Genomic DNA, 20,209 nt, shown 5'->3' with positions numbered 1-20,209 from the left:
TTGTTGGGTTTTTTGTAAAGTTGCTCAAATGCTCTCAGGTATGGCGGCTCTGAATGGAGGACTTGGCGCCACAGGCTTGACGAATGGCACGGCTGGCACCATGGACGCCCTCACCCAGGCCTACTCAGGAATTCAGCAGTATGCGGCAGCTGCACTGCCCACTTTGTACAGCCAGAGCCTGCTGCAACAGCAGAGTGCCGCAGGCAGCCAGAAGGAAGGTAGGTGTCCACCTGCACCCAGGGCCTGGCGGGGCAGCCAGACCTGCGGTTGCCTTGAGAGCATGCCTAGGAGGTGCTGGCTCGAACCAGCGCCGTAAGGGAAATCACCCGCCTAATTTCTAGTATTCATGTTAAAAAAAAAAAAAAGTCTCAAGCAAGCCCTTTATCAGTCTTCTGTCCATCTCTTTTTTTTTTCTTCAGTTTTTCACTTACCCCTGAAGAAGTTCTCATCCATCAGCTGTTTACAGAAAATTATTTACTAGTTGCTACCATCAAAAATGCCTAGAACTTCCTCTCCCTGGTTAGCATGAGCACTCGGTCTCTCTCTCCTCACTGGGAGGGTACCATTTGCGTCAGGCTGGTGTGAGGGAAGACCTCCTCTGAATTCCCCATGCTTTTGGTGTCCACATCCCTTGAAGTTGTGTAGGTGCCTCTCAGTAAGGAATGGTTCTGACTAATGCTGGAGCCCACCGCTAGAATTGACTTAGTCTATAGGGGAGGGTGTCTTCTGAGAAAGGAAGAAAGTGATGGATTGCCTGGATGTTCTGCCCGTCAGGCAGGATACATTTCAGAAAGCTAGCACTTAGACTAAATTAAAGCTAATTATAAAACGGTTAATTGCCTACTCAAAAAAAAAAAAGAAAAAGAAAAAGGTAGTTTATCCTTCTTTTTTATTCTCTTGTTTTATTGGTTGGTTTGTTGACATAGGGTCTCATCTGTAGCCCAGGCTGCCCTTGATGTGTGCCAGTCTCACTGGCCCTGCCTCCTGGCCACTCTGACAGCGGTACACCACCACACGCAATTGTTTTAATTTCTTTGCTGACTGAACTTGCTTTAAAGAAGTCAGCAGTGTGCTGTTTTCTTTCTGACTTACTCAGAATATGGAAAAAGGTAAATCAGAGAAGAGTTTTTTTGTTTTTATTTTTCTCTCCCTTTTACCCTCACTCCATAGTTACAAACTGCTTTTGCTTGGATATTAATGTAAAGAATCTGGTAATCTAAGCGATATCATAGTTTTACTCTGCAAAGTTAGGAGTTTTTAAGGAGCTACAATTAAAAGTGTGAAAAAAGTAGGAAATAAATTTTCCTTTGACAAAGAGCATAGAGATCTTGAGAAAAAGAAAAGAATAAACGAAACCTAAGTTACTTCTCATTATTTCAACCCTCCTTCCCTTTCCTCTCAGCTATGACATCTTTCATAGGTTTTCAAGCATGCGTAGCTGCTTGGACAACTGTGTCTCACTTGGTATTTGGAAGGGACCCAACTTTATGAATATCACAGGTCTCCCCTAAGAAAGCCTGTCTTTGTTTAGTCCCTGTAGGGTCTGAGAGTCACTGTGAGAAATAAGTGCCATAGGAGGTAACCTGGAAGATGACCAAGCTAAGTCTCCTAAATGGCTCCAGAGAATGCTGGTTCTCTCCATTACCCGCATGGCTTTACAGGACAATATAACTTTTGTCACCCAGACATAACTGCCACCAAAAGATTTTAAAAAAAAAATCAGTTAAAGTCTGGGCCACATAAGAACATTTTTCTGAATGACTTCACCTCAGCCCACTGCCATAAGCTGCTTATCTTTGACTAGAAGTCATGATTGCCAAGCCCTAACTCTAATTTAGGGATGTTGGCTATCAGTGATATGCTTTAGGGCTCTTTATTTTTGGTACTAGCCATAGCTTTTGGTTTGTTCATTTCATTGGTTTGGTTTGCTTGTACCTTTCTCCAGCCCTGTCTCTTGCCTTCTCATACCTCTCTCATGATCACCTTCTCATCCGGCTAACCTAGGTCAAGAATGTCACCTATCTATCGTTAGTTTAAGTAAAATGTAATTTCAAATACAAACTGCAGCAAGGAGGGGGAAGACAGGTGTCCTACTCGGCAGATTTTCCGATTCCCCAACTTACAGCTCTGTCCTTGTACCGACCTTCAGTTGAGCTGAAATGTTCCCTGAGGTATGTAGTCATGGACTCTTTTCACCACAGGAAAAAATAGCCATTTAGACTTGGCAAAGAAATTGTTTAAATTAATTTTTCCATAGCTAAATTTTGTGAAGGACTGTGGCATTCCAACAGATGTAAATATCAGGAAATTCTGCCACCTTTCATGCCATTGTGAACCCCCTCTGGCCACTCTCATACATCCCCATCTCTCTCCCTTTACAGGAGGCAAGTTTTATACCCACAAGTCATTGGGGCCCCCAATTGGCACTGGTACTTTAGTGTAGCTTTGTTCTGACAGATAGATGCCTCAAGATTTTGTGCTACACTGGGCACCCTGTAAGAAATACACAACAACCAGCCTGTAGGGACCAGTAATGTAGCACAACTGCCAGTGGAGGTGTGCTAGGAGAAAATGCACAGACAAAGGGTGAGTTCTGAACAGGATTCCATGCATGTGTGTGTGTGTGTGTGTGTGTGTGTGTGTGCGCGTGCGTGCGTGTGTGCGCGTGCGTGCGTGTGTGCGTGCGTGCGTGCGTGAATTTATGTTAATTTGGGTATCAGCTGCATCAGTTACATATAGTGAATGTTTTTCTATATGAAACTGCTTTTTTTTTCCCTCCATTTGGGAGGGTTAAAAGGTCAAAATGCTTCTTGGTAAAGGGATGTCAGAAGAGGGTGATGAAGATGTTGGAATTTGTCCCTGGGAAGATAATAAACAAAGAACCAGGACTTCTTTTTGTTTGTCTCACTGTTTGTGGCTTCCCTCTCTCTGGCATGGGCACATTCAGAATGTATGTAGCATTCTGGATTGCCGTGATCATTCAGGCACACATAGTCTGTCCTAATCATTAAGACTGCACTTACTGCTCAGACTTCAGGAGTAGCAACCTTCCTTACAAGGCTAATTGGGCCCATTAATCCTTCTTGGAGCATTTAAATCCTTTTTTCAAAGGCACTCTCAATCTGGGCACACATTTGACTAGTAGTATACCTATTACTAAAAACGCACATGGTACAGTAGCATTTAGCACACCCATTTCCAGCATTTGAGTTCACATCTATCGATATTAGGACAAGAAAACAGTTAAGGACACGTGTCAACTGTCTTCCTTTAAAACAGGCTGCCTCCCTTGAGCTGTATTACAGATATATCCATACAATCCATAACAACATAGTAATGTAGACATGTTTTTAAGTAAAGAAGAAATAACTTCATCTCTGGTTTCAATAAAGTCTCATTCTTTAAGAGAATTTTCTGGGGGCAGACAAAGATGTGCCAATTCACATAGTTCTCAAAGTTCTTTTATCCTCCTTTTCCTCTTGTGCACACACATAGAGCTCATTCCCCACTGCAGGAGTTCTGTAGGGAACTTGCAGGATCCTGACCCATGATGACCACTTGGAACAGAGGTTCCCTCTCCTGTGAGAGTCAGGAACACATGTCCTTTTCCCACTTCTGTGAGCTCTTTTCTTTGCAGCATCCAAGAAGTATCCCAACTTTATCCTCTCTCTGTCAAACGACATCTGGTACCCTTTTTTTTTTGTTCTTTTAACTTTTATACAACTCTTGTGTAGATGAGTCTTGAGTTCAGTGAAGAATTTAAAACTAACTTTCCAAGCAGGATAGCTAAGAAAACCCTTTTCCTTTCTCCCTTGGTTTCTGATGTTTCCATGGAAAGGGGAGAGCTTTGCTTAACTCATTCTTGAAGAAGCTCTGGCATCTACTGCACTCCCAAGGCTAATTCTCAGAGCTGTAAAAGCCACCCAAACTGCAAGGCTCGAGACACCTTTCCTACTGTTGACTCCTGCCACATTCTGATACAGATGACTGTTAGAGTGTGTGTGCGCAGAGAGGCCTAATCAAGACTGGCTGAGTAACTGAGTAAGCGATTGAGAAACCTGAGAAGCATTAACTGCTGTTGCATTCATCATTCTGAAATGCTGCAGTTTGCTTAGAGGGCAAAGAGCATTCCCTTCTACTTCAGGAGATCATCCACACATGAAGCATGGCCTCCCAGGAGTAACTCATTCCTAAATTCTACCCCTGCCCTGCCCACTACTACACTTTTTGCCCCCGTGGGGATGAGTGCAAATGTTCAGCTAAAGTGATCTAGAGATTCTCCATGAAAAAGAAGCCACTTAGAGCACGCCCCACCTCCCACCCACCCCTACTGCTAATTAGAAATTTTCAGAGGACGAATGTTTCCTGAAGACCATCCCAGCACTTAACATTCCCCATCTACTCATTCTTCATAAGAAAAAGCCAAACAACTAGCCTGCCTGTGACTGAAGTATTCCTAAGAGGCTTTGGGGACTGAGACTTGGGGGATACCTTACTCTGATTTTTTCTTCCTCTTCAGGTCCAGAGGGGGCAAACCTCTTTATTTACCACCTTCCACAGGAGTTTGGAGACCAGGACATTCTGCAGATGTTCATGCCCTTTGGAAATGTTATCTCTGCTAAAGTCTTCATTGACAAACAGACCAATCTGAGCAAGTGTTTTGGTATGCAAAAGAAACCTAGCTAAATATTGCAGGTTTCCCAGTCAGGAGTCAGGATAGGGCCTTCCTCGTGGTGGTAGCGCCTGACCTTCTAGTTGCATGTCAACAGATTTGGGCGAAGTTATTTAATCAGAAAAGGGGGAAGAGCCGTACAAAGGGGGCATTCCCTTATGTTAGGTAATATTCTATACTGGAGTTCTACAGTATCTTCCTATATATCTGGTTCTCTTTCACCACAGAGCAGTAGCTGTTTCTTCCAGCCCTGAAGATGGAGCCAGGAATGTTTAGTCTGTACTACCACAGATGAGCACTGCTAGAATTCTGATACCAAGCCTTACTCCTGCAGTTTCAAGCAGCTCACACACTATATCAGGGCTTGTTACGTACAAGCAGGATGTGGCTAGGCTGCTGCCACTGCATCTCTGTAGACTAAGGATTAGCAGTGGGTGCATCCCATGGTTACAGACAACAAAATTATAATGGGCTTATAAGATTGTCCAGGGCTGCCTGAGTAGGCACAGAGCACAGGAATATACCAGTACTAACCAAACACTCCAAAACACCTAGCTGGCTGCCCTCACAGCCCTTCTATCCAAAGGGAACATCTTTTTTTTTTTTTTCCACAAAATAATGAAAATTTGTGTCCCCGTATTTCTATACCACAAGGACAGCATTTGTTAAATCCATGACTGCTTTATTTTTTAAATTGATTTAGCCCCCAAAGAAGTTGGGGTGTTCAGAGCCTTGTTTAGCAAGCTCTGGCCCAGTGTGCATCACAGCATTTTGCCGATATCACCCCTACAATTTAATAATTCACATTGTGGGAGGCAGTACATCTTATAAAATAAGATATGGCCCCCCCAAAAAAATAGGAATATATATGCTACAAAGAAAATAAGGTAGGGATGGTTCTCAAATAGCCAGAAATTTAAACTTTATTTAGTTGACTGGTAGATAATGTTTTGGTTCCTACAGCTCTGCTGCTAAGCTCTTTCATCATCCAGGAAAACTTAGACCTCAGGGGTTAGAAGAATTAATGCATCACCATTTCCAGTGACTGCTTTTACCCTAGGAGAAAGCCTAACCCCACAGCCCCTCTCTGTGGGAACTGTAAAGATTCCCTTGGAACAGTTGCGGAGCCCCATGAAAACTGGTGTACATGTATGAGAGCCACAGCTTACCTGTGGGAAGGTTTCCCCAGGCAAGGCTTTTAGCGACATTTTTCATAGCTTCATTACTGTTCTAAGCTTATTTGGAAACTAAAAGGGATTGTAGTTTGTGATTTGAGGAAACATAACCTTGGAAAGAGATTTTGTCAATCCACAAACTACTTAACCAATACGTTCATGATAAGACAAGTTGTAGCTGTGAGAATGAGGGATGTATTTTCAATTTGTCTTAAAAGCTTTGCCTCCCAAGTTTCTCAGTGAGCGAGTCTGTGTGTCTTACACTCCCACTTTGCTGAGTTGCTTGTCGTAATAAACCCATCCTTTCATCCATCTCACTCTTGACCCATTTCCATTCTTTAATCATCTTGCCACCTCTACCTAAGAGACCCAGAGAGAAGGAGAAGTCACATCAGAATGAAAGTCTTGGATTTGAGATTACTTTTACTGGGAATTAGAGTTAATAGAAATTTAAACAATCATTTTTGCAATATAGCCTACATATGAAAAGCTTTCCTGCTTTATACCATCTGTCCACTTTTGCCAACTGAGAACTCTGCTCAAAGTATGTTCATGTCCTTTGCTCCCTCCACTGGTTTGTAAACGAATTTTCTCTTAGTTTTAAACCTTCATAGAGGTGAAAATGCTACAATCTTCCAAATTGCTGATGTTTGGAAGTGAAAATCAGTCTATGGAATAGCCTCCTATTGCCCCTGAAAGCCCTGAAATGATAAGCTCACGGCTTGACTCAGTATGAACCAAGCTACGCGTGTGCTCCTGACTTGCCTCTCACTCCGTTGTTAAAACAAACTCAGTAACCAGAATTTTCTCTTCCTGAACCTCTGTAGAATATCATTGATTCTTTTTCAGAAACAGGCATGACCTGTCTCTGATGGTGGCTTATTGTAGTTGCAAACAACTGGGCTATGTTTAGACTGTGATTAAGCCCCGAGACAAGAAGCTAGTGTACATTATTCTAAGTCAGTTACTCTGGTGGGTGACTCATCCTGAAGCAGCCAACCCTGTGTAGGCTCTGTCTGTGAATGTACATGGATACATAGTACATCTATATAGTACTTACTCTCTCCCTGAGGATTTTTTCCAAAGGATCCTTGGCAGGGTCGGGTGGGTTACACCATGTATGACTTCAGAGCACTAAACAGAGGGACAGAGTTCCTAGAGCAACTCAGTTTTAGTTTTGTGGGGAGGGTTTTTGTCCTACATGGAGAATTTGTAGTCCAGCCAGCTTTTTTCACTCCTGGCCAGTGGGTATTTCCACTGCTGTCCACAGGCATACATTGTGCATGCATGGGACAGCATAAACCCAGCAGAGCCCAGCTCAGACCCTGGGACTGGCACCTCTCAGCATTGCAGCCACGCTATGCCGCCAGCCCGCCAGCCCCACTGTCTACTTGGCTTCCCCTTCACCCTGACCTCCCTACCTCCTTCCCCTTTATGTTTTCCAGGTTTCGTTAGCTATGACAATCCAGTCTCTGCACAAGCTGCAATCCAGGCTATGAACGGCTTTCAGATCGGCATGAAACGCTTGAAGGTGCAGCTGAAGCGCTCCAAAAACGACAGCAAACCTTACTGATCCTAGCCCCAGAAGTTCCCTGCTCTTATTTTAGCTTTCTTAGGGTAAGTCCCACAAGCCAGCCTGTTCTCAACAGGGAAGGCAGAGGAGGGACCACAATGGCAACTTGTACCAAGAGAGACGGTTATTTTACAATAAGGCCTCCATTTCCTCCACTCATGCCCCCTTCTCCCAATCTGCCATAGCTAAACCTGGGCTACCTTGTTTCTATTGAGTAAATCCCTCCTCCAACTGTGCCACTGTATTCTCCTTTGTTTTGCGATTTTAATATCCTTACTCCTTTTTAAAACTTTTTTGTTTTGCTTTTTTTAAAGAAAAACATATAAAGAAATAAATGACATCTTGAGAATTTAAAAGGCAAGCAAACACTAATGTGCAATTCTAACTCTGAAACCACTGGTGCCCCAAGAGCACTGCCTGGGGAGCTCACCCCTCCTTGCCCGCCCGCCCGCTCCTCGGAGGGCCCCACGGTTAGAGTGAACGTGGCGGCCCAGCAGAGGGAGAAGCCAGGAGAAGCACTTAAAACTCCACAAAACATCCTCCCACTACATTGGTTTGTTTTAATATAAGTAGGATTTTATTTTAGGGTTCAAAGAAACATGACATTTATTGGTCAGATTATTACACTGGTTGTCTATTTTGTTATTGTTTTATTTTTGTTTTTAGAAAGGATTAATGTAAAAAAAGATTTAGAGATCTGTTTCTTAAAGCTACAGGGTTTAAAAAATCAAATAAAAATGAGTGAAAATACTTGATGTTTCTTGAAAGATAAATTTAATAATAAATAAATAAATACATAAATAATACATAAATAAAAAAGAAAGCCACAGGCCTGTAAATTTTATTTGTAAAAAAAGCATTTCTATTTTTATACAAAATTTTTACTGCCTCAGAAATAATGGAAGTTATTTATTGCCTATTGTTAACTTATTGGGTACCTAAAGAGCAGTTCTCTGTCTAGCTAGAACCTTCTGAAGTAGTCTCTAGAGGAATTGTTCTAGGAATGGGCTTTTTTTCACCGTTGAACCCTAGACCTAAAGTTCATGCTTTATCCTCCTGTTGTTTGTATCTGTCTGATTATTTTGTTTGTAATTTCCATTATCTAGTTTATGATTCAGTTGTCTTGACTTCCCCTTATGTCACCTTTGTTCAGACTGGACCCTCTCCTCTGTCCCTTGCTAGTCCTTCACCCCAAAGCACCCAGAATCCATCCCCTCTCACTCTCTCCAGATGGATTCTCTTGGGGTTTCATTGTGCTGTGGAAAAAGAGTGTAAGAAATGCAAATTATGTGAATGGCTCATAGACTCCCTGAAGACCTAAGATTTGCATTAGTTTTTCTCCTGCACCCTTGAAAGTGATTTTGTTGCTGCTGCGTAGATTCTGTGTAACTTTACTCTTCCTTGTTTTTTCCCTAGACATCTCCATGCCCGTTAGTTCATCGTTTGCCTAGCATGTCCCTGTGGCGTCTCAAAAAAGTTTCATCGTCCCGTCATTGTTTCTGATGTCTTTCTGACCTCACATCATATTTGGTTCTCCTACTGACCTTTGATCTAGTTTTGACCTTTGAAATTTGCATGTGACCTCATCTAGCTATGAATTCTGGGAAGTCAATGTGAAAAACATTGCTGCATTCATGCAAGACTGAAATTATTAGACAAATTATAGGAAAAAAAAAACCTGTGGCAAAAATGTTTCTTTCTTATTTCTTTCTTTTCATAAAACAGACTTGAAAGTATTACACAGGGATTGGCATTCTGCCCGGTCACTGGTGACAAAGCAATATGTGTCCAGGGACACAGAATGTTGGTTTCTAACAGACTACTTCCAAAAACAGTTTGAGAAAACAAAACTGTCTGATTTTAAGTCTCCAGAGGTCTGTAATAGTTTTTACATTTTTCAGGCAGTGTAAAGTTTTTTGATAAGGCCATTTTAGGTGGCTCACTTTCTCATTAAGATATATATAGAACCACTTTTTGTAGATTAGTATAAGAAAAAATATTTACCCTGTTTTGGGGCAAATGCTACCTATTTGTGTCACCTTTTGCTGAACTGACTCACAGTTAGACAATCCATGGTTTAATGCACATGAAATGACCTATATTTTATACTGTTCCAATGTACAGGAGAAAGGTTACTGTAAACTGCGTCACGTTGGTGCTTCTGTGGATTAAGTTGTGGTCTCATCATGAGTCTTAAGGTCTTAATGTTATTTGTTGATAAGACAAGCTTAGAATTGGTTTACTGAAAACAAAAAAAAAAAATAATTTCAAAAAAAAAGTTGTTTGCTTAAAAAAAAATTTCATGTGAGAGAAAAAAAAAAAACTATTCCAGAATAAGTTTTGTGTTGGCTTGAGAAGCATTGGTGTCACTTTTGTTTATTGTGAACTATTAGATGTGTTTGTGTTCAGCAAAATGTGATTTGTTTTTGTTTTTTCTTTTAAAGAAAAAAAAAGTGAAAACTATATTGTGCCAAATTCCAAAGGTACTTCCTTCCTAGAGCTTCGGTGTGTTTCTTGTGAGAAGTAATTTGATAACATGGGTATTTTATTATGTGTTTTGTATAAATCCCTAATATTTAAAAAAAAAAAAGGTTACAAAGTTTGTTAACTTGCTATTCTGTGGTCTTGTTGCCTGAAATTGTTATTGTTTGTTATTTCTCTATGCTGTTTTTTGTAAGACATTGTATAAGTGCTCATGTCTCACTTTTCTAACCACTCTGCACGCAGTGCTGTGAAGGCAGCCCTCACATGTATTTTCTTCAGAATATCTGGAAACCTCTAAGGTGAGAAAGTTTTGAACTTTTAACCCTTTCTACCCAGAGCTATCTGGAATGTTGGTAACTTTTTATACTGTCATCCTTGGGTTTTTTGGGGGGTGTTTTTGATTTGGAATTTTTTTCCCATCTGTATCTTCTGAGTTATTTTTGTTCTTTGAGATCCCCAGCCACCCAAAAAAACTTTTAAGTCTTTTTCCTATACCATTTTTATTTTCTTTTTTTATTTCCCCCGCATTCCTGTTCTCCTCTGCTTCTTTAGTTTAAGTTTAAAAGATTGAGTAAGGCCTATGAAGGTAAAAATAAAAATATGTAGATTCGGCCCCTACAAAAACCCTAAAGACGATGTTTGCTTTTTGAGATCAGGTTTCACGGTATGTCCTAGTGTGTTTTCATACTCCCTGCAGTTAAATGGCTTTTATAGTAGTCCAGCCTTTCAAGGAATTCTGCATTTGTTTCTTAAACACTCCTAAGTAATGCTGAATCAGCCATTATGCTAGGGATTCTCGAACTCCAGCTGACACCTGCGTATGCAAGGTGGCTGCACGCAGAGCCTCCGGCCTCTCCATGCCTTTCTGGTTTTTTAGGGTGAACACACTTAAAGGGGCTGGCCATTTAAGAGGAGCTCAGCTGTGCCCTTTACCACAGTTACTAACCAAATACTAGGACTAGTTCCTGCTGCCACTTTTTCAAGTGCCATATTCCTCCGAGTCTGACTTCACATGAACAGATGTCTTGTTTTGACAGACCTTACTGTCATGCGTCCAGCCCCAACATGCAGCCAGCCCCTGGGAAAGCATACCCCGCAAGCTTCTGGCTCAGCTCCCTTTCCTTCTCACCCACCCCATTTGGTTTAATGTGTGTGTGAACGTGATAGCCCTGAGATGGAAAGGATTAGCCTCTCACAATGCAAAAAACAGTTTCTTCCTTACAGCACGTGCACTTCCAGTGACATGATCCGTGTTACCCACACCTGTTTACTACTGCCGGGGCCTTCCTTCATCCTTGAGGGCTATTTTGTACTTTCTGCAGCACTCAGCTTACTAACAAAGTGGCCACACACATTTCTCAGTCTCTACTATGTGGTGGTGTGTAGGTACATGTAGAAACACAAGAGAATACCAGTTGTATTTCGTAGACCATCGCATCCGGAATCTGCTCATTTATCAGTGACATAAATCTCAAAAAGAATCTGATAATTATTTTCCCATGGAAGCAAACTGCCCTCCTTCCTCTTGACCCACCCGCAGTCAGGTCCCCGTCCCTAACTCCCCAGAGGCTCGGGCCAGGCAGGCACTTTCTGTTGATGTTTCTGATTTTGCAGGCAACCAAGACAGTACATTGAGGGGGAGGCTTTTGGTTTTGCATGTTTCACTGTTAGAAAGAGAACCTTCCTCAGAGACAAACTGTCCTTTATCTTTCAATATCAAAAGGAAAAAGCTGCAAGGGTGCACAGGGCCTGTTTCCGGAAGACAAAATACAGGGAAACTGCGTTTGAAAAATCAAGTGTAGAGAATAGTCTTTTAAAACTCACTCAGAGAACTCTGATCAGACGCCTCCGAGGTGTAACAAGTTCATCTTTCTGTCACCGCAGGGGTTCTAGGTCTTTGGCTTGTGCTACTCTGGAATCATTTACTGTTTCTGTTTTTATTATCTTAAGTGCTAATTAAAAAAAAATAAAACTTAAAAAAAATGTAGTTTCATTACCTTTTGAATAATGTCATACAAAAAATGTATTTGTGTTTTTGTGCTGTGGGAATTGTTGTTTGTAGATTAATAATACCATTTTGTTTAGAATTACAAAATAGTTTTTAAATATTGTCTGAGAAAAGCCAAAGTTAATGCAATCTAGTGGGAACTGTAAGACCATTTGAGTATTGTTTCTGTTTTATTGATGCATTTGGATTTTGTTGTTTGATGGAATTTGAGCCAAAAAAAAAACAAAAAAACAAAAATGCAGGCTTTCCTATTTCTACAACTGATTGTACTTATGCATTTTGTACCAGTGGGATTTTTTATACTGGAGATTAAAAAAAAATGGAAATTTTTGTGGCTTACTCTTGTGGGCCCCTGACAATGACTGATTTCAAGTTTGATTTCTGGTTGATAGAAAGAAAGTTGCTTTTCTTTTAAGATTAAAAACTTTGGCTTGATTTCTTTTTTCCCTTTGCTTATATCTAGCATTAGAATTTTGTCTTAAAATACAGCGGTAAGTTTCACTTTTTATTCTGTATTGTGCAGTTACACAATAAGATAATTAGATTTAGAAGTACTCAGTCACTTTAAGTGGATAAATGTATTAGTTAAACTTTAGGAGTTTGCTTTTTTGCTGTTTAGATGGAAGTTTTTTCTGGCCCTTCTGTCCTCATTGTGAACATAACCGTGTAGCTGGAACAGTCAGACTTATTTTTGTAATGTATGTTACTGTGTGATGCGGTTTTTTGCTTCTGTCTCCAATATTAAACCATTTTCCTAATACTTGTTCCTCTCTCTGCGTGTTGTATCGTTGGTGGTCATTCTGTGTTGGCGCATCTACACACCTCACTGTTGCACGTATCTGTTTTTTTCCATATGTTGTGTAAAGAGATACAGTCGATTCCACCTAAGTGAATATCTGATTCGGGAAACAAGGAAACTTCACATCCCACCTGGTCTATGCACCGCCTGCCGCCGCTAACGCTGCCTCCAAGACAATCTGCCTTGTCCCTGCGGTTCTAAGAACTGCCGGCAGGGCTGGCCTTGGCAAAGGCACTTTACGGTCTTTTGACCACTCATGTTTCTCTCCTCTCCCCTCCCTCACATCCACAGTTGCCAGCATTCATGACGTCTCTGCTACAGCCTTAGGAGGAATGGAAGCAGTAGACGGGGGCTCCCTCTCTCTACCTTCATTTCAAAAGTCACATGACTGCAGTCAGGGTTATACAGGAGGCAAACCCCTAGGGTTTGTCAACAGGGGTAAAAAGAGTTAAACTTAGGTGTCTGCTACATGGATCGATGGGTATGATTAGAAATGCATTTCTGCAAGCTAATTCACTTCATTCAGGGGCAGCTTCAGTTACTAAACGAGCAGATGTGGGAAGACTTCCAGGCTCACCAGTGAAGCCGTGCTCTGGGAGGGATGTGGGAGACTTCTCAAGTCCTGGCCGTCCACTCCCAGAGGGCGCGCGCTCACAGTGCTGTAGGCCTCACACCCCTCCTGGAATGAGCTATGCTCCCACTGTCACCAGCCCCGGCCAGAGAAGAACTGTGCCCACTCCCCCAGCAGGGAAGCCTCAGCCTCCCGGCCCTACTGCCTGCCTGCTCAGGAGCCCGCTGCCCTCAAAGTCCTCCCAGATCCCATGTCCGGCTGCTCCCTTCTCTTCTCACCCTTCTAATGTTTCAGTGCACACAGTGCCTGCATTGGGCCTCCCTGTGCCTGAGCCTGGTGCCATTGACAGCTCTGGCTGCCACACACACACACACACACACACCTCTTTGGTTTCAGCTGGCTCCTCAGTCTTCAGTCAGGTCAAGAGCCATGAGCCTACTAACCGGAAGAAAGGCGGCTCTTTCCCTAGGCCGAACACCTCACTGGGAATGAGCTCCAGAGTCCTAAAGGCATGCTGATGGAAGCTGATTTCTAGTGACACGGCTGCTGGCTTTCTCGTGGGGCCGTCAGTGTGCCTCTGAGAGGCCACTGCTCCCGTTACTGAGGAAAGACGGCTGCAGGTGTGATTTCTTCTTTCTTTTCTGGAGGAATGGGCCGCATGAGGGAGGGAAGAGCTGGGAAAGAGGATGATAAAATTCTTTCCAAGATGTGTTTTTGAAATACGAATATGACCACGATTCAGCACAAATGTTCACACAAAGATAGACAAAGTGGGCTTCTCCACAGAAGACACTAAGGCTCGTCCTGTAAGCACTTGTGACTATAAAGTCGACCGACTGCTCCTTAAATTCACTCAGTGTTGATTTTGTAAAACTCTACCATGCTGTGAGCAGGCCTGCCTACTGCCTGCGCACAGGCACCTTGAGAAACCACAGAACAACATTTCCTGGCTGCTGGAAGCCATATGCCTGCCAGGCCACAGCCATGGGGTGTGAGCGGCAGGCTCGTAGCTAGCAGGCTAGGCAATGCAGTGAACACGAGCAGACGGGGCATCGTTCCTGATAAGTGAATAAAACACTGTGGCCAGACAATCAGCTTATTCACTTATCAGGAATCGACTGTTCTACTAATTCACTGTTTTCGTTTTTCATTTCTGTTGTAGCTCACTATTTTTGCTGTGTTCTGTTTTTTCCTCTCATGCTTGGGAAAATTCACTGGGAATATTACCTTCGTGTGACCATGAACCGTTTCTATCGAGTGAAAATGGTATCTTAACAAAATCTATGCACTTGCTATCAGGAACACAATACTGGATGTGTCTTATATATATTGAACTATATAGTACTCGATTTCTTAAATAAAGCTTAAGAAAGGACTTGTGTGTAAAGTTAATGTGATTATTTCTCAAAGCAGTGTTTTTAAGGGATATTGTTCTTTTAAGTCTTGAGTGATATAGGATATTTTTCATTAAAATTATATCATTGTCTTTATGAATTAATATTCAATAAATGGACTTTGGAAACAAAACAGAGTGGAGGGGGGAGTTCTTCCAAGTGTATTTTAGCAAGGGCTTGGCATCCCATCTTTGTGGTTGTGGCTAATCTCTAGCCAAGTGCTTCATAAGACAAAAAAGAAAAAAAATCCTTCACCTCCAAGGCCACTAGAAAGCACCTATCCACACCCGAACCTAGAAAGCCCACTGCCTTTTGAATGTGTGATCCTCTTGGGCTGTGAAGAAGGGGATAAAAAAGAAAGGCAGGCCTGAGAGTGAGGTTGATACGTGTCAGATGAGGCGACCCTGAAACCATATCCTGTGGAGGACACTGGCAGCTCTGTTCAGGGCCACAGAATGAGGGACAGCAGAGGAAGCATTTGATCATTCTGGATGAGATGGCAAGATTTCAAAGCCGCTCGTGAGAAGGAGCTGGCCTGTGAATTTCCAGGCTGAAACGGGAGGCCTGCTGCTTGGTCCTTTGAGAGGATTTTTGAATTTTTTCTATACAGGCTTTAAGTTTGAATGGAATGGCATTTCTATTGGATCTCTCCACCTTGGGAGTTTTAGGTTAGATTTGTTTTTCTTTCTCATGCATGAGTCTAAGAAAAACTTAAATTTCTGCCTGCAAAATGGTACAGGCACCTCACCCTTTATGAGACAGATCTCATCTCTGTGAGGAACAGAAAGAGTGCCGTTACTGAAAATCCACTCATGAGCCAGAACTCCTTCCATGCTCTACCTCCCCTGACCCTAAATTTCCAACTCAGAAACCTGACACACACCCCAAAAATCAAAGCCTGTAGTCAAAGGCCAGGGTCACAAACAGGTTGTCACATCAAGAGAGGGGCTGATAACATGCCATTGGTGGCACCATGCTTTGTAAGAAAGAGTGGTAACACTGGAAACACTGGTAACACCGGTGTGCTAGATCTGGGCTCAGCCATCACGAGCTGGCTAGCCCAAAGGTGGCCTTCACTCTCCAAAGCCATAGGCAAGATGGCTGTGGGGCTCAGTAGCACAAGAGAAGTGCAGGCTCGCACACTGTCCTCCCAGTAGGTCTACAGCCCTGAGTCCGGTGTGCTCTGTGCAGGGAGGTCAACCCGGTGCCAGCTGAGCTGGCATCATGTTCCAAGAGCTGCTTCATGCAGAATACTACATTTTCTTTAACCTTGCTGGTCAGCAAAGCAGCCTGGAACCAGCTTCATCCTTGCTGCTTCAGGGGGATGTCTTTAAGGCAGGAAAAAAAAAAAAAGTATCTACAAACAGAACACACACAGGCACTGTGTTCTAGAACCCGTCAGTCACAGCTTAAGCTGCACATGAGGTTCTCCGAGCATGGCTCACTGAGTGATGCTTCTGTCATGAAGTTGGTGTAAAAAGAAAACATTTACGCACGTTCTCAGGAGAGCCCAGACTGCCCCAGTTTGAATGCCAGCTCTCCCACTAATTACTGATTGTTGCCTATGTGTGCCGTAATTTCCTCACTAGTACAACCAGGGTGAAACTGTACCTAGCGGGTGTGATTGTTAGGATTAACCAAACGCACACACAAGATGATTGGATCACAGCACTACTGTTCAGCAAGCCACAACAAATGAACAGTCAAGGCTTGGCCGCCTACCCGCTGACTGCTCAGTCACCCCTAGCATGCCTCACGGCACTCCCGGGGTACCATGGCTGGCCAGAATCTACAGTAGAGAGTTCTGTGTAACAAATCCTAGAACAGACATTTTCCATTCCCGAGGAACTGTCCGAAGGTGACATGAAGCCAGTAGGCCACAATGAGGCTCTGAGTCAGCAAACCAGCACATCATTCATGCTGAGCCCCTGTGCAGTGCAGTATCACGTGTTGTTGTCGTTCCCAATAGGAAAGCCTTGCTCTTCCCCTTGGTCGCCAACACAGGGGAGAGAGAAGGTTGCCTGTAGGTCAGCCTCTCACAGGCCTGCAGATTCTAGACCTTTCCAAGGCAAATCAATGTCTTTACAAGCAGCCAGGCTAGGTCTTCAAGTGATCATGCTGGGGAGAGCAACAGGGGGAGGCTCCGGAGTGGAGCGCTCCCTACATCATCCCTGTGTTCATCTCAGCTTAGCCGAAAATGCTCTGCTTTTGTCGTTTCACTTATTGCCCATGTCGTGTCTCATCTAGAACACCAACCTTGTTTGGAGTACATGTAACAGGTCTCTGCTTGGCCACAGAGCGGCTGACAGGCTCTCCCTTACCAGAGCCTGCGGCAAACATTGCACCCGGAGCCTCCCCATCTCGGCATTCACCAATGCAGCGCTTAGCATCCACCAATCGCTAGGTACTGAGTACGTGCCGCGTGGGCCTGTCTCCCCGGCCAGACACATGCTCACAGAGCCTGGTGGCCATGGAGGCAGGGAAAGAGCACGGGTCATTGGGCAGACTGGGGGGGGGGGGGCATGGGAGTACGCAGGATGTGCCCAGGCGTTTGGCTGTATCAAATGGACAATAACTCAGGAAATTCATGCATGCAGAGAGATACCTAACTGGCATGAACCAAGGATGGTGAAAACTGGAAGTCTCTTGGCAAAAGTCGGGAACCTCCTGGGAAGCCTAGGACAGAGGCAGTAACGAGGAAGAGCTTGTGAGCCCCAAAGACGGAGGGAGAAACTTCCCACAGAGTTCTTAGGCACGGGGTCCTCAATGGCGGGAGATGCCCGTAGGTGGGTCAAAATCTGCAGATCTCTTTTAAGTGAGTCTTCACCCTCTCCGGAAAGTTTTCTACTTAGGGATGCTCTTTGATTTAATTCTAACAGTTGAGAAACCAGAGGAGCCATAGGACAGAGGAGGCAGCTGCTTGCAAGGCCCTCCCAAGAAACAGGCCCTCTGGTTCCTCTTGTGTTCCTGCTGGGCCTGGCAATCTGCAGTCTGTAGCTGGCTGGACCCCGACAGCATGACTGACCCACTGCAAGAGACTTGAGGGGGCAAAAGGATCCCACCGCTTCTGGGGTACCAGTAAGCGCAAACATCCAGGAATGTCCTCCAGCCACAGAGAGGTGGTCCAACTTGCCCATAAGACTCCAAAAATGTGGGGCATCACCCACGAATCATTCAATTGTTCAAAAGATCTGTCCTAAACAGCTGCCCCGCCCCATACCAGCTACTGGGTAGGAACCAGGATACACACAAAACTAACACCATCCATGCCCAGGGAGTACTGCCAAAACTGGCCCCTCTGCCCGGGAAAGAAAAGCGCTTCAAAGGACGGCAGTCCAGTCAGGCCACACTCCCTCCACAAGGGCACCGAGGTGCCCGCATTGCCAGTGCACCGGAGGCTCAGGATGGGCGGCTAGGGACTCTCTAGGCCACTACTGAGACTCAGCGTCTCCTTGCTGGAACGTGGCGGGGACACACGGAAAGGCTACTGGTGGTGAGGCAGAGGACCGCTCGTGAACAGCATCTCCCCGAAGGGCAGAGCTGATCACGTGGTCCCGCGTGATCACGGGGCGCTTTCTAACCAGCTTGGAAATGCTTTCCGTGAAAAAAAAAGAAAAAAAACTTCACCTTTTTACAAACTGCCCGCCTTACGGAAGCAGGGACAGGCCTGGTGGCCAGGGCTTCTGTGGGTATACAGGACAGAGCTGTGGCTCCATTGGGCAGACTGTGGTCACCACTGGGCTACAGCTGCAGGGGGCCCAAGTCCGAAGCTCTCTCCCCTCTGTCCACATCCCCAGTCTGCCCACCTCCTATCCCACCATGATTGTGGCGATCCCTGACGTGACCCATTCAGTTTTTATAGCTACATATACCCAGTAACTATAATTTGTTAGTTCCCACCTTCCCCGGCACTGACCTCTGCAGAACAGAGGTCAAAGAAACAAAAAACAGGAGAGATCCAACGCCCTTCCTTGTGTCTAGGAGATCAGTTCTCAACCCGTGGGTCACGACCCCTCCGGCAAACCTCTATCTCCAAACATATCTACATTGTGATTCATAGCAGTAGCAAAATTAAAGTTATGAAGTGGCAGCAAAAAATAATTTTATGGTTGGGGAGTCACCACGGCATGAGGAACAAACTGTATTAAAGGTCACAGCATTAGGAAGGTTAAGAACTGCTGGCCCAGGAAGAAAATGAGAAAATCAACCTTTCCCGGGTCAAAACCAAAACAAATCACTAGCCAGTCTTCACTAGAGGGTGTGACAGCAGTGGGGACATTAACCTGGTGGTGAGGTGCTCGCCCTGCAGGCACGAGGCCCTGGCTTCCTCGGCCCTGTGAGCATCAAATGTGGCAACCACGGAGACGTCACCCACCCGCACTTACAACTGTCCCTTTCACGGTTAGCTCGGTTCTTCTGACACTGCAGTGCAAACCTGGAAACACAGCTCTACACTACTGTTTCCCAGGTCACCCTGCAAGCGCAAACTGCAAAGTCATCTTGGAGGAAAAAAAAAACATTTTGTAGCCACACAGATGTGGGAAATGCTGCCGGAAGCACTTTCCTCTCAGAAATTCAACATATACCATGACCTGAAAAGTCGCCTCATCCCCCGGCCAGGTCCGTCTACCTAAGTGTTTAGCCACTTTTTTTTTTTTTAAGGTGCACACTCCTCCTTGATTAGCTGAATGCCCTGAAGCATGTTAGTAAATCTCTCTTATAATCACGTGACGTGATTATAATGATCACCGCTATAAAAGAGACAGCACCTGTAGCCCGGTGGGCCACAGGCCAACACTAACACACCGAGCAGATGTCAGGGACACAGGACAAGAAGATCAGAATCGCTGTGCAGTTCTGGGGACCCCTAAGAAAGTTGCAGAAGCTGGGCAGTGGTGGCCCACACCCATGATCCCGGCACTTGGGAGGCAGAGGCAGGTGAATCTCGGAGTCTGAGGCCAGCCTGGTCTATAGAGCGAGTTCCAGGACAGCCAGAGCTGTTACACAGAGAAACCTTGTCTCAAAAAACAAACAAACAAAAGAAGGAAAGAAATTGTAAACATGTAAGAAGTCCCTGCTTGTCCACAGAGTGACTGACAAGCTCTCCATTACCTGAAGTGGTGTGCCTTTAGACCCAGCACTGGGGAGAAAGAGGCCAGCTGGGGCTCGAGGCCAGCCTTGTCAACACAGCTGTAAGTTCAAGGCATCTACATAGTGAGATCCTGTCTCAGAAAAGTACACATTGGTGGACAAAGAGGAAATCATGAGGAAGAAATGAGGACTTTGGAGCTCAGAGAGGGTGAGGAACACTTTGGGAGAGTCTACAGCCAAACTGACAGATATCAAAATTCCTGTGGGACTGCAGCTAGAAGAAAGGCGAGACGTGACAGCACCAGAGACAGGAGAAAAGAGAGGACGGATATGGGGGGCGGGGAGAAGTCCAAGGCGGCAGGGAGCATCCTCGGGATGAATATAGAACATGCATATCCTGGGAAGGGAGCACCAACTACCTTAGTCTTGATCTCACATTGTG

At 44.4% G+C, this 20,209-nt stretch overlaps 1 protein-coding gene across 28 annotated transcripts in view; it reads left to right on the top strand.

Moving 5' to 3' along the window:
- Celf2 (CUGBP Elav-like family member 2) overlaps positions 1-12,672 on the top strand; it is an 860,969-nt gene extending 848,297 nt beyond the window's left edge. For 11 of the 28 annotated variants that reach the window (XM_060372818.1, XM_060372830.1, XM_060372816.1 and 8 more), the window contains 3 exons: positions 21-218; positions 4,520-4,663; positions 7,293-12,672. In XM_060372818.1, the coding sequence (XP_060228801.1) occupies positions 21-218; positions 4,520-4,663; positions 7,293-7,420 (470 nt within the window). In that variant the 3' untranslated portion in view covers positions 7,421-12,672. The remainder of the gene's footprint in view (positions 1-20; positions 219-4,519; positions 4,664-7,292) is intronic. The other 17 variants (XM_060372807.1, XM_060372806.1, XM_060372815.1 and 14 more) reach the window with 5 other exon arrangements.
- Positions 12,673-20,209: the final 7,537 nt, after the last annotated feature.

The sequence above is a fragment of the Meriones unguiculatus genome, chromosome 19 (genome assembly GCF_030254825.1).
Source record: "Meriones unguiculatus strain TT.TT164.6M chromosome 19, Bangor_MerUng_6.1, whole genome shotgun sequence".
Classification (NCBI taxonomy): Eukaryota; Metazoa; Chordata; class Mammalia; order Rodentia; family Muridae; genus Meriones; species Meriones unguiculatus.
Note: the sequence above shows the minus strand (reverse complement) of the source record. Positions and strands in the feature narration are given on the sequence as shown.